Source organism: Diorhabda sublineata, chromosome 1 (assembly GCF_026230105.1).
Source record: "Diorhabda sublineata isolate icDioSubl1.1 chromosome 1, icDioSubl1.1, whole genome shotgun sequence".
NCBI classification, from domain to species: Eukaryota; Metazoa; Arthropoda; class Insecta; order Coleoptera; family Chrysomelidae; genus Diorhabda; species Diorhabda sublineata.
In genome coordinates this window covers 4,439,084-4,456,114 of record NC_079474.1, presented here as the reverse complement: position 1 = coordinate 4,456,114, position 17,031 = coordinate 4,439,084, and the positions used below count along the sequence as shown (strand labels likewise).

The 17,031-nt window shown below is 33.9% G+C and overlaps 1 protein-coding gene across 4 annotated transcripts in view; it reads right to left on the bottom strand.

The window, feature by feature from the left end:
- The window catches only part of LOC130452518 (maternal protein pumilio-like), a 341,105-nt gene that overhangs the window by 245,246 nt on the left and 78,828 nt on the right, over window positions 1-17,031 (bottom strand). For all 4 annotated transcript variants that reach the window (XM_056791847.1, XM_056791846.1, XM_056791848.1 and 1 more), the window contains one exon: window positions 1,280-1,643. In XM_056791847.1, the coding sequence (XP_056647825.1) occupies window positions 1,280-1,643 (364 nt within the window). The remainder of the gene's footprint in view (window positions 1-1,279; window positions 1,644-17,031) is intronic.

The window sequence follows — 17,031 nt, the reverse complement described above, 5'->3', positions numbered from 1 at the left end:
CGGCGAAGAAAAACGGAAGTGAACACAAATACCGAAACGGATGTGACTCTACCGCGCGGTATACTACAGGATTTTAACGAAACGAGAGAGAAAATACAGTAAACGACTTTCTATTTTCGAGATGTTGAAAAGATAATATCAATTTTGGTATCGTTTTATTCAAATTTGTTAATTTGGTCTTAGAAGTCCATTCAATAACGCTCAAAATATCGTACCTATGTAGAAACAAAGCAATAACAATAAATCAAATACCGATTGTGTAGCATCTTTCTTTTTTATGTGAATTCCCCTTCGTATGAAAGATATCACCTCATCATTCTTTTATCGTTCGAGAAAAAGGACCGATTTATGGGTTTGTCTTGACACCAAGTCTGACTCTATATTTTTCTTTGTCTTTTACGGGTGAAGAAATAACTTGTTGTATACAATTGGGGTTACATTTAAAATGGAAAAGTGCGCATTTAAAAATACGAATCGACGTTTTTCCCAACAAGTCCTCATTTATTTATTTTGGCCGCTTGACATAATGCGAGACAACGTGCAAGACATTGCATACAATATAACAACACATCTTATATAATAAAAAAATTGATGATTTCCATTCCGAGTCCGTTCAGGCGTTCTACCCAACCGATTTGCTTAATTTTTTTTTTTTCAATGAAAGGTATTGATACACAGATCAGCCATCAACCATCGGATTTCATCTGATTTTCACCATTCTCAAGTTATACTCAAATGTGATTTCCCCCTGTACATTACTTATGGGAGTTTTTCACATACACACGTTCTATCCTCAATATCTCAGGTTCTATTCAAGATAGACACTTCGTTTTGGTTTAAGAACACTCGCTGAAACACCTTCTTTCTTTTGAGTTTTTCAACACTTAAATCGGTTGAGTTGGAGAGGAGCTAGGCGCGGACATTCAATGTGGAGTTATGGATTTTTGTAGGTTTTTGGCAATTTTTCTACATTCAAAGATCTATATCTCAGATTCTAATATAGCTACAGAGTTCGTTCTTTTCTTTATAATGATTTCTGATACTTATTTAATGGATTCGATGCGAGCGAAGCCGCGGGCAAAAACTAGTTACATATGAAAAAAAAAACGTATAAAACCAGCCAAAACTTTAGATAATGATTCTCTTCAACTTATCACTCAAATTTATTCGTTTATGACTTAGAATCCGTTAAATTAATTCCTCGAATGTTCTCTAATAAATATCCTGCATACATTCCATAAAATTTGATAAAATTTATAAAACAAATGAAAAAACTTACTTGAAACCGCCTTTTTCTTCATCTTGTCCAACTTGTCCGTTTTGGACGACGACGACTTGTTGTCCGTTGCATTCTTCTTTAGGACTTTGCGGTTTGTCTTTATCTTTATCGCAATCTTGTAGTACCAAAGCGCGCATACGTGGTTCTAGACCGCCCGGGCCACCAGGTACGCCTACCATTGTATTGTCTTTACCGGTAGGCGACGTACCCAATACGTATTCCACCATTTTTACGCCCAAACCGCCGTTATCGGAACCGCGAGGTGATAAGATACTACCGCCACCACCTGTGTCGCCGCCTCCCCCGCCCGCGAATCCGCCCCCCGCCCGTCTGCTCATTGCTAAAGAAGCCGACACTGCATGCTCTGAAACAAACAATAAAATTGTACAATTCCTCGATGATACAAAGTTCGAAAACAAAATCTTATCACAGATTTTCTCACTTTGTAAAATCGTAATCGGCTCAGAAACGTAGACAAGGAATCCATTATTAACAATTATACAAAATATAATTTCAGTAAAATTAATAGATGAATTTATTGCTTCCCACTATTATTCCATTTATAACCGTTGTACTTAGGAATTCCAAGTTTTTGGTGTAATGTTGTTTATCTATACTTTTAAATGATTCACTGATTCTGAAAATTAAATATTGTAATGCGGACTTGGTTAGGTCTAACTACATCAGAAAATGTTAAAAGGGTTAGGAAAGCGGTGGTAAGAATACCAGAACGGTCAGCTAGACGTCATGTTAATGAGCTGAAAATAAATCTCGATTCTTTTAGATGAATTTAGCATGAAGAATTGAAATTCCACGGAACTCTCATTGTCTTGGCAACTGATTATTCTGTATGCGATGACTTTGCTTAGAAAATGCAAGTGATTTTAACATCGAATTAAATATAATTATATTGATCGGCGATTAAGCTAATTTCCATCTTATTGAGATCATGAATAAGCAAGTAGTTAAAACATGCATTAACCGCAAGTCTTCATAGTCTATGTATAAATATGTAACATCCAAAAGATTTAGCGACAGAGAAATTGTTCAGAGCTGCCTGGAATAACCAAAACCGCTGAAGATAAACGTTTTGTATTGAACTGTAAGCTTGATCGACAACTCAGATCAATGGACCTAGGGATCTGCCTACTTTTATAGAATGAAGAGTCAAAGTATAAAAAACGGTGAAGGCTCGCTTATGGCCTGGGGATATTTTGGAAGTAGGACGTCTAAAGACCTGATACAAAAAGAGATTTTGAAAAGGTAAGGCTTCCTGCATGACGTCTATCTCAAGCATTCCTCGAGGCCGCGTAAAGAATATTTGAAGGAATTGGTAAGAAAGAATGTACTGAAAGTAATAATCTGGCCTTCACAATCGCTCGACCTCAACCCAATTGAGTTGTGGGGCAAACTGGACAGAAAGTACTTCAGTTACTTCCACTCCACATCTTTGGAATATCCTGAAAAACGAAAGGAACCAAATCGACAACGATTATTTTATCGAAATTGATACAGAATATGCCAAAATTCACACCGAAATAATAAAATAAAAAAGGGGCCTTATATATATGGAATATTGACAAGACTGGATACATTTGTACGCTTAAAACCATAGCTAAGAAGACGACGTGTGTGGTTCCAGCTGGATGGAATAATATCACACTTCAATGACACCTTAAATCAACAATTTTTTTCGTTTTTGCACCTAGGATATTACAGAATATATTAAAATATTGATCATCACATAAGACATTTTCAACCCTCGACGTTTTGACGTTTGTAATTTCAATGAAAATTCATTTTCTTATTTCTAAAGCATACAATCGTTTCCTTCAATATGAATATTTTAACTTGGAGGGTTTGTGTGCCTTTTACACCACCACGGAATTAAAAAGGAAGGTCCGAAAATTCTAAAAGAGGGCTGACAACAACATTTATACCTTCCCTTTAATTCAACGCCTACATCAAGCGATATTATAATTTTTAATGATTAATGAATGTTGTAAGAGGGAGTGTCATGTAAATTTATACGATTACCATTTAGAGGATTACTATTTATTCATCACATTTTCTTTGGATTGAATAAATTACAGTGTGACCCATTGTAGTAGCGTGCACAAGGGAAAATAAACACGTCAAAATTAATAAAAAAAAATAATTGCTACTAGTATCCAATAAAAAATCCTTGTAAATGGGACTAGTGTTGTTTCACCAGTTTTTGGGGCCGTTTTCATCTTTGTAGAGATTATGCCTTCATGCTTACCCCTTACTACCACAACCAAATCATCCCCATACCTTGTTCTTTTGGTCAGTGCTAGCGTGAAGATTAATTTCTTCAGAGTTTTTGAAAAGCGGGATTTAGCCGGCCTAAAGGAGCCTTCCGCCGATTTCAAAAATTCTGGAATATAACCTAGTTTTGGTCCTTTATTGGGGTTTAAAACTTAGACGACCTTGATTTGGATTTAACGTCAAACTTTGACTCGTCGAACTACCTAGTCCGGGACAATTAACTGAATGAAATTCTTTAATTCCTAACCGTATTCCACGGATGTGGTCCTGTTTGTATTCTCCATATAAGTAGGAAGCCTTATGTGTTGCTAAAGGTCAGATCCACTCATATTAGTTTTTTTGTTGTAAAATTTACTTCATTATTTTCTATAAATGTAATGTTTTTTAACCTAGGTTTTAATGTAATTTCAAATTTCAAATGTAGATCATTGTATTTTTTATTTACAGCTTTATTCCTAAAGATACCTCAACCTATTGGTATACCTTTCTCTGTCTCATATTAATACAAGGGTTGCTACTAAATTTTGAGATAGATATATAAAAACTAATATTTATGTATATGGCTTTAATGTTTTTCAAAATATCCTCCATTGACATCAATACTATTTGAATCAACGTTTGAACCAATTGTCTTTTCACTTTATTTTCTTGTTTAACAGTTTAGATACCTTGCATTTATTAAAAAATATATTTGAATCTTTTTTAGAAATTGTACGGACATGAAAGTCAACAAGACGACAATCTCTTCTCCTGTCATATGCTGTATCTTCCAATCGTTCTAATCCTGTCCATTCGCTACTTACCACCACTTCCGTACCTACTAACTCACGAACTAACTCGCACCTCTACTCCAAAATACCAACCTCTCTTTGACCTTTCCACTTTCTTTGCCTTCTTTTCCCCCTTGGATAAAAATAATCCCATGGTAGATACCTCACTAACCATCTACAATAAACACGAATCCCCTAGTGTCCTTGTAGAGAAAGCATACTTGGAAATTCTGCAGCATAAAAAATCCTTCGATCTAATTCTCTATACGGATGCCTCCAAAGCTGAATCCGGTGTGGTTTGCGCAGTCACTACAAACCACGACGTGTAGTGGTGAACCATACAGTATCCTTCAAGCTTCCAATTTTATCTATCCTCCCCATAAACATATCGCCATATGTACTGACTCTCTTTCATCCATACAGTCAATATCACAACCATATTTACCGACCATCCAATAGTCCAAAACATTCACAACAAACCTACCAAACTCTCATTGCTCTTGATACAACAGTCTCTCTCGTCTGGCTTCCATCGCACACTGGTATTGCTGGAAACGAATGTGCCGATCGCCACGCCAAAGAAGCCACAAAGAATCATCCCGAAATCCCAATTCAGCTTGCCAATGATCTGAAGACTAACTTCAAAAACCTCATTAAAAAATCTTGACACGATACATGGAGCAAGAGTACTACAGCACTACATCAAATCCACCCATCTACTTTTCACTTTTCCCTAAACTTTTCGAATAGGAGAGAAGCTGGGAACAATAAGAAGACTTCGCATCAACCACGCGAAACTTACGGCTATTTGATGTCGTCAGAAAGTCGTCCTGTCTGCCGAACTTGTCAAGTTCCTGTGACTGTTAAGCACATCCTCACCGACTGCAGAGAATATTCTACCGCATATCAACAGTTTGATATGAAAACCAACCTCAAGAAGACACTTAACTGCCCGACGGAAATAAGGAAAATCGTGCAGTTTCTTAAAGCCACCAAGCTGTATAAGAAAATATAATTTAATTTATGCATTGTAATAGATTTTGTAACTATGATTGTTTTGTGTGCAAAATGACCAGCGCTGTCGAGGCACGTTAAACTGAAATAAAAAAAATAAAAAATCGAAAGTGAAACAAATATAAATCGTCAAGCAATTTATATATTTCGACATAGTACAGCGAAGGGCGTTAGAAAATACTCGAGCAGACGTCATCACTGCCTTTTTCGAGAAAGATTGATTCCGTTCAATAGGGATCTGTTGTGGCCGTTGTAGAGGAAAAAGTCAACAATTTTTATTTATTTGGTTCTATTTATTGATGACCCACACACCAAAGTCTTTCAACCAGGACGCGATTTATCAATTTGAAATATTTATCACGAAAGGGTCTGTATTGTTATAAAAACCTACACTGCCCGTAGACCAAAGACCAAACTAACAATTTGAGAATGCAATGTTTTTCCTCCTCATCAATTCCACAGCAAAAGATTTCCAAAATTACCGAATTCTAGAGCCCCGTCACATTTCAATTGGCCCACTTAGAAAAATTCAAAAATTATTGAACTTTATTTTAAAATGCCAAAAAGTAGCTGTTAGTAAAATGTTTTAAACTTTTAGTTTCACGTCTAAAATAGGTTTTGGATGAATATTGTCAAATATTTTGAATGATATTTAATATGATGGAAACAGATAGGTCTTGTTGATAATTGTTTCCAAAATTGTGTTCAAAGTTTCATTAGGTCTAAAATACGCAAATAATAAAGTAAAAAATGTTTTTTTTTTAAGTGACAGATAGATTTTTGAAGTAATAAGATCAGTATAATTTTTAAAATGTGTAGAGGAAAAGTTATTGATGATAAAATTCGATTGATCATAATAAACTTATTCAAACATGGGAAAAAGAGCTCAGAAACTCAGAACTATGGTCAACTAAGTGTACTTTGGAGTAATGCAGTGGGTAGGCGGGTTTCAAGATCCACATGTTACAGAGAGGTTCAAATTAGGATTTCGGACATACAAGGTGAATTTTGTAGCACCTTAGTTTAATGCATATTTTTCTAAATTTAAATTTTCTTTACATAGGCCAAGTAAAAAGCCATTATTGACTCAAATCCAAAAGAAAAATAGACTTAAAAGGACCAAAAAGCATAAAAATTGGAATTTTGAACAGTGGAGCTGTATACATTGGAGTGATGAGTCTCGTTTTGAAGTTTGCGTGGGTGACGATCGAAGTAGCTTTTCATCTAGATTGTTTGATGGTGTGGGGCTCGATATCTGCAAGAGGAGTGGGAAAACTGCATTTCATAAACGGAATTGTCAATACTGAAAAGTACCTGGATATTTTAGAATAAACATTGTTGCCAACAAGAGAAGTAAGTTTAACCGCTGGGAAAGCCTTTATTTTTTAGCAAGATGGAGCAGCATAAGTCAAAAAAGGCCTTAAACTGGTTCCCACTTTTAGAGTGGGTTTCAAGTAGTCCAGATTTATCACCAATAGAAACATTCTGGCATGAAATGAAAAAGCAGTTGCGTGCAAATCCAGCTAGAACTGCCATGGAATTAAAAGAAAGACTACAAGAAATTTGGGATGATTTTTCTCCCGAATACTGCCAGAATTTAATAAACACCATGCCTCAAAGAATTACGGCTAATATTAAAAATAAAGGGGATGTTACGCAATGGTAACTTTTAAAAGTATGTTTAGTATTTAAGCTTTTCTGATTATATTTGTTTTTTTTTTTGGTTTGTAATTATGTTAAGACTTGTAACTCCTGTAAAAGTATCTAAAAGTTTCATAGAAAATATAAAGTGCTCAAAACGATTTGCCGGTTGTTTTTATTACTACCGAATTAGTTTTTAGAGCGTTGTTAGGAGTAGTGTAATCTGTTATCATAAGTTTGTGACCTGGAATTTAAAAATACTCAACACAAGTAGAATCGAATTCAACCTGCAATGTGTGTACGTCTCTGAAAACGGCGCAGCTTCGCTCAGATCTCGGCTTCGCGGTCTCGAGGCAGAGTGAATTTCTCCAGGATTCCACACGCCTCGGCTAGGTTCGTGTAAGTATGGAACACAGAGCAGGTAGAAGGTTTTGGTTTTTTTCAAATTCGGGTATTTTGGGAAGGATTAATTTAATTGCGTACTATTTGGATGCTACAAAAAAAAACTTGTCTGAGGTGGACGGATTATCTTTTTATTGATGGAATTGCTTCGGATAAATGTCTACCTATATTAAAATTGAGGGACATGATTATTGCTACCTATGGAGAAGACTAAAACAAAAAAAATATCTCTAAATCGAAATACAGTTGAAACGAGAAATATTCAGACTTAATTCAGAATTAATGCGGCATAGAAACTTTATCTTGCGAAATTGTCTGGATAAACAGAAATATTTTGACCTGTTAACTAAAGCTGATTACTTACAAACTCACTCAAAAGCAAAATTCAAGTAACTGGAATGAAATACTTACAAGAGATAGAATAAGAAACAAAAGAATAAGAGAAGACTCGAATGTAGAACCTGTGATCAAAACAATTGCTTAGATTGTTCGAAAACCTTTGTAAAATAGAGAGCAATAGACCGACAAGGAAGATTTGTTAAGCTAAAGACATGGAAAAGGGAAAAGAGGACGCCTACGGAAACTATGAAAAAAAACTAGAAATAGAAACGAGTGGCAAAAATATATGCATGAATAAAAACACACACCACATACCCGCAAAGGTAACACGCGATTTTATGATTATATCATTATATTGTTCGAACCCGTCCACTGACGTAGATCGTGAAGCCGGTTCCATTCTATTACGTAATTGAATCTAAAGTTTGCCGGATGCGGCCGGTGCAATTATCAGAAAAACCACTTATATCATGTTTTTACATACGGCGGCAATTTATTCATATTTTTACAATATGTTGTCGCCGTTTTTACAGAATCAATTTCTAAGAAGGTCTTTTTATTTGTTTACGACAGGATATTTCAATCAGGATATTATTAAAGTGTATATAAACGAGTCTTTAACAGCCCTAGTAGTTTGTAAATAAGTTTCAATTATTTTATAGGTTCCTTTTTAGATTGGCGATTTGATACGGCAGATTTTTCTTGTAACCTCGTTCAATAAACTCAATAATAAGCTGATACTTTGATTGCGATACATTTATCTTGTGTTGTAAGTATAAGACTGATGATTGGAAGCATTACCTAGATGAATTAGCGCCAATTGAAGAAGATTATGATCTTTTAACCATTTTTTATCTTCAGGCACGAGCACCACTTGATGAATATCTTTCTATGGGTCTAGAAATTTGTGTTTTCCCAGATACATAGCTGCTTCCACTTCATGTGTTCAACTTGTCTGACTCATTGATAGAAATAAAATTAAGTCGTCGCGTCGTTCTTTTTGATGTTTCAAAGTGTGTATAGGATGGATATTAAGAGATTACCATTTTCGCTTCTTGGTTTGCATAAAAGGTTCACGTCATACTGAAAGAATATGCGTCATAGACAATCCTTGGCATTATGTCGTAAACCATAGATAGATTTTATCTATGGTGATAATGTAGTACTATATTTATAAGTAGAAATGAGGCGAGACGTCTTTCGATCTTAATAACAAATGAAAATGTGCAAAAAGTTCAAACTGGCGATTCGGGAGTGAAGAACTTTAGACTTTATATTGAGCCGTGCTTTTTTTTATGTAAAAAGGACTAGAATCTTGCCTACAGTATTGAGATGTCTGTGTTGAACTTCTGAGAGTTGTAGTGTTCGAGGAAAAGACGTGCATTGGACAATTTTGCACTTCTCCAAAAAGTGTTCCGATAATAAGACATTCTGGGTGTTTGCATGTGAACTTAGTGTTCTTGAACAAGTCAGTTAGCGGCTTTTCTTCTATGTTCTAAGCTGCCTAAGTTTCTAATCAACTCTGGATCGAACTGATCTCTTCTTTATTGAATCGAGCATTTTCAGGGAATGGTTGAGAGCTGAGCTCTAAATGTGCGTGCTATATTCCAAGGATAAACGAATCTAGGCCTCGTAGAGCATTAGAAGAAATTGCGATGAAGGTGATACTTTATGTTCAGAGATAAATAAAAAGAAAATAGCATCTATTCAACGTATGTCTGTCTCAGAATTCAAGTATCAACTTTATGTACCCAAATGTGAAATTATAAACCACTTTATAGTTTTTTTTGGTCTTTTTAAAGTATATATTGAAAGTTCCAACATAAATAACGATATGGCAAGGCCGCATCGGGAACCGCCAGCAATCCAGCTGTCCACCGACGCATGCAAGAGATGGGCGTGCCGGGCATCGGCACCGTCTCCATGGGCACGGCGTTCCCTGGCGTCTGTTGCCCGGGTAACTCCGGTCTGTGACGCAACTCCGATAGTAGAGGACGGCTTACAAACTTTCTTCCCTAGAGCGTAATAGGAATAATACTAATGAAGATATGATCTAATCCAATGAGAACAAGTTAACGACAATATTTCGAAAATAAAGAAGCATTTTTAACAGATCTACTTTGTTTTTTGTAACTTTATAGTTTTTGATCAAATTTTTTGCTTGTATCTAATATCTAGCTACTAATTAAAAAACTATTGGAAAACTGTTTATTGTAACATGAAAAATTTTGCTTTATCATTACGTTCTACTTACTGGTTTCACTTTATTTTGAACAAAAAAAAAATCAACTTGCAAATACGGCACAAGAAAATGTGTATACATTAACAGATACAGCAACAAAACAAATGAATTAATAAAAATATGTCGATCGTCTCAATAGTTTTCGAAAAAGAACAGTTGTTTTGTTTCAGTTTGTTTCAGTTGTTTACGAAATAATTGATTAATATTATTTAGTTTCATCGATGTCGAGAAATTGAGTCGCGGTGCTTCAAAAGATGATTCTTTGCATATAGACCCAAAACTAGGGTCTTTCAAGACCAGCCAAATCCAACAAAAGTTGTTAGCGCATGAGGCACAATGTTTTTTTAAGTAACTAGACATGTCGCCACCATTTCATAAGAGCAACGTAGAACGGTTAATTCTGAATAATACACCTGCATTTGTTTGTCGGAATATCATGGAAACCAATACCAGAAGACATTCACATTCACAGTTGAAGCAAAAACATTTTTGAACAGTAAAAACATCGAATGAAGAACTTTTTAATTATGTCGGTTAGTTTTTAAAGAGTCTCTAACGACCAATGACGGTTGCTTCTTGTAAAAAAGCGAATTCTAAAGACCAATGACGTTTTTTTTTTAAAGAAATTGTTGCTGATGACAATTCACGGTTTGTTTTTTGTAGAGGACAGACTTTAAAGACAACTGACGGATTGTTCTGATAAAATAGTCAAAACTAAAGACAAATGACGCTTTGGTTTTGAAATGACAGTTATAAAAGACAAATGACGCTTTGGTTTTGAAATAGACAGTCTATAAGGACAAATCTCGATTTGTTTTTATACAAGATCATTCTGTAATGACAATTCACGGTTTGTTTTTGAAGAGGACAGACTTTAAAGACAACTGACAGATTCTTCTTATAAAAAGGTCAAAACTAAAGACAAACAACATTTTGGTTTTGAAATGACAGTTTTAAAAGACAAATGACGCTGTGGTTTTGAAATGACAGTTTTAAACGACAAATGACGCTTTGGTTTTGAAATAGACAGTCTATAAGGACAAATCTCGATTTGTTTTTATACAAGATCATTCTGTAATGACAATTCACGGTTTGTTTTTGAAGAGGACAGACTTTAAAGACAACTGACAGATTCTTCTTATAAAAAGGTCAAAACTAAAGACAAACAACATTTTGGTTTTGAAATGACAGTTTTAAAAGACAAATGACGCTGTGGTTTTGAAATGACAGTTTTAAACGACAAATGACGCTTTGGTTTTGAAATAGACAGTCTATAAGGACAAATCTCGATTTGTTTTTATACAAGATCATTCTATAATGACAATTCACGGTTTGTTTTTGAAGAGGACAGACTTTAAAGACAACTGACAGATTCTTCTTATAAAAAGGTCAAAACTAAAGACAAACAACGCTTTGGTTTTGAAATGACAGTTTTAAAAGACAAATGACGCTGTGGTTTTGAAATGACAGTTTTAAACGACAAATGACGCTTTGGTTTTGAAATAGACAGTCTATAAGGACAAATCTCGATTTGTTTTTATACAAGATCATTCTATAATGACAATTCACGGTTTGTTTTTGAAGAGGACAGACTTTAAAGACAACTGACAGATTCTTCTTATAAAAAGGTCAAAACTAAAGACAAACAACGCTTTGGTTTTGAAATGACAGTTTTAAAAGACAAATGACGCTTTGGTTTTTAAATGACAGTTGTAGAAGACAACTGGCGCTTTGGTTTTGAAATGACAGTTTTAAAAGACAACTGACGGTTTGTTTTTGAAATTTAGAGTTTCTAAAGACACTTCATAATTTTTTTATGAAAGATTGTTTCTAATGACAAATACGGTTTCATTTTGAAGAATTGTTCTTAGAAGGCGAATCCTAAAGAAGATTGACACTAGTTTTTAAAGTAAACTGAGTTTGTCTTTGACATAGACAGTCTCTAATTACATATCACAATTCGTTTTTCAGAAAAAAAACAGTCTTTTAAGACCTATAATATTCCGTTTTTTCCTTGAAACCTCCAAATTTTATGGAGCTTATTTGATATTTTTCTTTTTAAAATGATTTCGCTCACAATCTGTTGAAACCAAAATCTGGTTACAATATTTTTGGTAAAGCTTTACATATTCAAGAGAAAAAAAATATACGTGTTTAATCTCTTGATTATATAATCCAATTTAACCCATCTCAAAACGTAGCCTCGGTTCGTTGGAATCCGGACGGAAAAGGGGAACATCCTAATCCCCGAAAATAGAAAGGAAGAATTTAAAAAGATAGGAAAATGTTTAGATGTGAAAAGAGACCAGAAGATGGAGATTTTGTAACCGAAATCAAGGACAGAATTAAACCGTAATAAAACCGAAACGATTCCTTCAAGAAAATATGAATTTAAATACGATTGTGAACTCAAAATATAAAAATGAGTCATCGGTACGACATTACGACGCTCGAGATTAAAAAAAAACGCATTTGATAAATGAAATTTTCCAGAAAAGGACGACTGAACAAATATATTTTAAAGGAAAACTTCGGTATATACGAGCCCCTGGGGTCCATCTCGTCATATGGCAACAAAAACGCGATGCTTAACCACTTCGTCATTAACATTTCATCATCTATTTTTGGAACTTTATACATTTATTCTGTTAACGTGTTTTGTCGGGTGGTTAAGGGTAACGTGGAACTCTTTCGAATAATTTATCATAACATACTGAACGCCGTTAATTATGTAAACATTTTTGGTTGACAATCTCTTAAAAAAGGTACGTTAACTGTCAATTATTTTGGAAAACAAAATGTTTTTCACAGTTACGAAGAAACTGAATAAGCACATTACTCAAGATAGAACATATGAAAATAAAAATTGGGTTGTAGAAATATACAAAATACAAATATATTAAGAGCAAATTATAGGTTATAGGCATTTAAATTGGCATTGGTTAACAATTCGTAACTTTTACAGGGACAACCTGTACAATCTGAAGATAGCAAAAATGATTTTTTCAATCGATTATTCAACAAAAAGGTACTCTTTGTTTAAATCGATAAAATTTATGGTTTTTATGGATTTATGGATTTTTAGGAAACTTTAACGACCTCTAACTCAGAAACGAGGTGTCGTATGAGAAATTTTTTTATGTCACAGCATTATCTACTCACTCTCGAATTTTTTGCATCAAGTTTCTTCCGAAACATAAATTTTAAAGATTACAAAGATATATGTTCCGTGGTATAAGCGGATGAGAAGCCAATTTTTTTGATTTTAAACAAGAGTCCGTAAGACCCCAAAACTTCTCAAATGCCTTTCAAATACGTACAAATTTCGTCGAAATTTATCAGCAGAACATACAAGCAGGATACAATTTCAGATGCATATGAAACACTTAGAAACGTTATCGAAAAATGTTGTGGCAAGCATCAACAAAAACCCGGGCATGTAAAGGGCCGTATCTACTGTTTTTAAATAGTAATTAAGAACAGAGATTTATGTATAGGCTACCAGCTTGATATTTTGTTTCTAGTTTCACAGTATATCTGGATAAGAAATAACTTTGGTGGATCAGATCAGATCCCGTAGACAATTTTACATTATTTCATAGTTTTACTTTTAGATACATTCATTTTTTTTTCAAGATTTGATGATTAGAAAATAAACATAAGCATAATATTATAATTATTATATCTGAAAGGACTTTTTCAAAGTTTCTTGTAAGTTGCAAGGTATTAATTTTCTGTACGTCATCTTCTGCAAATGGATGTGAAACTTTTATAAATCAAAATTGCCCAAATTTTCTCGTAAGAATATTGCAAATTAATCCTTTTCTCTTCCGTGTGGTTTCTAGAATGCACATCCTCCAAAAGTAAATAAATGTACTTGCAACAGTTTATAGAGAAAACTCTAGTTGAGATGAATAAATAGAAGAAATGAAAGTGCAATCAGATCGTTGTAAAACGAAACAAAGTTCGCATTAGGTACGGTAGAAATAACGAAAATGGTAAATTTTTAGAATGAAAATACCCCCGAACGGCTGCAACGGAAATTCTATCACAAACCGCGGTAGATTTAGCTTGGCGAGGTGGTGATGACTTGACTGACTTTTTTTGCATCGAATCAAATGGTTCTGTAAGGCCCCTTTCACACCAAACGAATCAACCAGCTGAATCAACTTGAATCTATAATCTTTAACTTTTAAAATTAATAACTCCACGACCATCTCGTATGGTTGTTGATTCAAGACTGACCGGACGAGGAATCTGACAGGTTGAATCAAGTGCGACCTCGAATCAAACCCGATTGAACCAGATTCGTCCGGTCTGAAGGCGGGAATCTTGGTCAATCAGATTCAACTTGATTCGTAGTGATTCTGATTGATTCGGATTCGTTTGGTGTGAAAGGGGCCCTAAGAAAACGAGTTAAATATAACTCTGTATTCAGCAAAACTTACAAATATGATTCAAGAATTTGTACTACAGTCATGTCAAAATACTTGGTTCAAATATTAAGATCAACAGTTCATTCCTAAGAATAAATCATTACTGGTATGATAATATGTCAATTGAAAGAAATATCATTCGAAATTGGACAAAATCGCATAAGAAAGCGATGGGTTTGAATACCAAGGAAAAAAAATTACTAATCAGTCCAATAGATCGACCACGGTTAGTCGATTGGACTAAAGTGGCAAGAGCTTGTAAAAATTACGGGTCACAACAATACCAACTCAATAAAACCCTCCTTAAATGTTGATAATTTGATAGTTTTTGCTCTGTATTTTTTTTACAATTAGCAAATACTTTTCCAAGCAACAAACTTCCGGAATCGAACAATCCTTGGATGAATATGTTACGAACTGATTTCTACACTGCAAGATTGCACTTTTATGAAATATTAACAAAAATATTCAACATTACATTATTAAAATTGATTTTCTGCCGCGATTCAGAGTAAAATTTCACAATTTCGAATGTCGTATACTAATATTAGCGTTACTATGAAAACCCTACAAAATCGAGAAACCTTTCAATGTGAAAATAAGAGCTTGTTGAAAAACCAATTAAGTTTTATGTCAGTTAAGGGCGCTTCATTATCCCATCAACAAAACCGTGTAACTAAGAACCGAAGAACACAAATCCAAAAAAAAATATATAAAAAGAGAAAAAAAGCGGAGAATCAGAAACAATAGCATTGGAAAACTCGCAATGTGTTTTCAACAAAGGAATGACGTGTTTTTTTGCGAGCGGGAAACTATATAAAATAACGCCATATAAAAATAAGATATATAAAGATTAGATATATCACTTGAATAAAGTAAAATTTGCTTTTACTTTTTATTCTTTTTTCTACAATCGCCTGGAATTTGTTTCAATTTTCTCGTAAAGTTTAATGAATAATGTGTAGAATACAACGCGACACGATAGAGAATATGCAAGTTTTTATTTATATTTTTAATCCACTCTTTAGGTAGCTATAATTCAATAATAGTTATTTATACAACAAGTGAGTAGAATTGTTTGACCGGCAATTTCTACAAGTGAAACAAAGTTCCTTTACTCACGAGTTTCATACAAAAATTTTTCTACGTCCGTAAACTTGAGGAAAACTTAAACAAAACTTTTATCAATGTTTATTTTGTGATAATAATATTAAAAGTACAACTGTATGTATTATTAATTTAAAGTGTAGAAGAATTTACATTACTATTAGTACTTGAATTGACAGCATTTAACGAGTTCAATAAAATAACATCGTCTATAGTACTTTGTATTAGTACTTATTGGATTGTTGGTAGGATCGCGAACATTTACAATGTTGCTTAAAGTCGAAATAGTTGTTTCTGTTAAAATTTTCACTGCGAAATCCTTTTTGTTTTTTATTGAGTCGTCTACGTAACCCTCCACAAATGTGTTGGATTTCCACCCACCGTGCTTCTTTGGTTTAATTTGTATCACCACCGGAATCAACTAAAAAGTGTCTAAATATCTGCCCAGTGTAGTTTTTTTGGATTAGGTAAATTCAAATATGTTGCGATAAGCGAGGGAATTTTTAAAAAGGTTTTGATACCTACATTTTGGGTTTTGCATTTTCTATTTCTATACTGCAAAAAGAAATGATCTGTTTTGACATTTGTGGGTCGTTGGTTTTTATATTTCTTATAAATTAAGTTTAATCTATAGTCAAATATTTCACCAATAACAGTAAATCGATGTTAAACATGAGTTTTTGTACCAGGTACTGTAATAATTAAAACATTTCCGGTATTATTAATATCGTTACACTTCATTATATATAATTCCAGAGCTCCTGCGATTCCGAATATTAAAGCAACTTGAGAAAGATGTTACAAATGACATCCAAAACTTTTTGCTGTCATACCTTATGCACGAGATAATGATTGTCTACAGCTTGCAACAGAAACCTATTAATTTCCTCACGGGCAAATGTTTTAGATTTTTTGGGTCTATAACCAACTGATTTATTCTACAAAAATTAGTTTCGAGTATGTCTACGTCGTTATTTACCATTAGGGTGCCTTTCAGTTTTGAATAAGTCGACCAAAGCTGTTTATGCCTTTTTAGTACGCCACTCCATAAAAGAATTATATTTTTTCAAATACAGTTCCCTGGATTTCTCACGGAGAAGATTTTTAGTCGCTGAAGTTGCCGATTCAACAACATCTTCTGGTATGCAGTTTAAACTTTTTTCACTAGAATTCTACATCGTTCGAAAGAAACCGTTCACAGTCCACTATTTTGATAAAACAATTTTATAATTGCGTTAAAAAATGACACGTTACGGCCCTTTTTTTTTAAGCAAAAGCGTGAAAAAAATGAACCGTTACGCTACTTTTCGACCGATTCAGAAATTACATTTTTTATGAATTCAAATTAATGAAAAAAAAAACGTGAATATTACGTAGACGTAGAAAAAAACTATATATTTTGCCAAAAAAGTCAAAATTTCGGTTAAATTATGCCTTTAGTTTTCGCGGGCTTCGGATTAAGTCAATACCCACGTCCAGTATTTATTTACTTCAAAAGTAAATTATTTTATA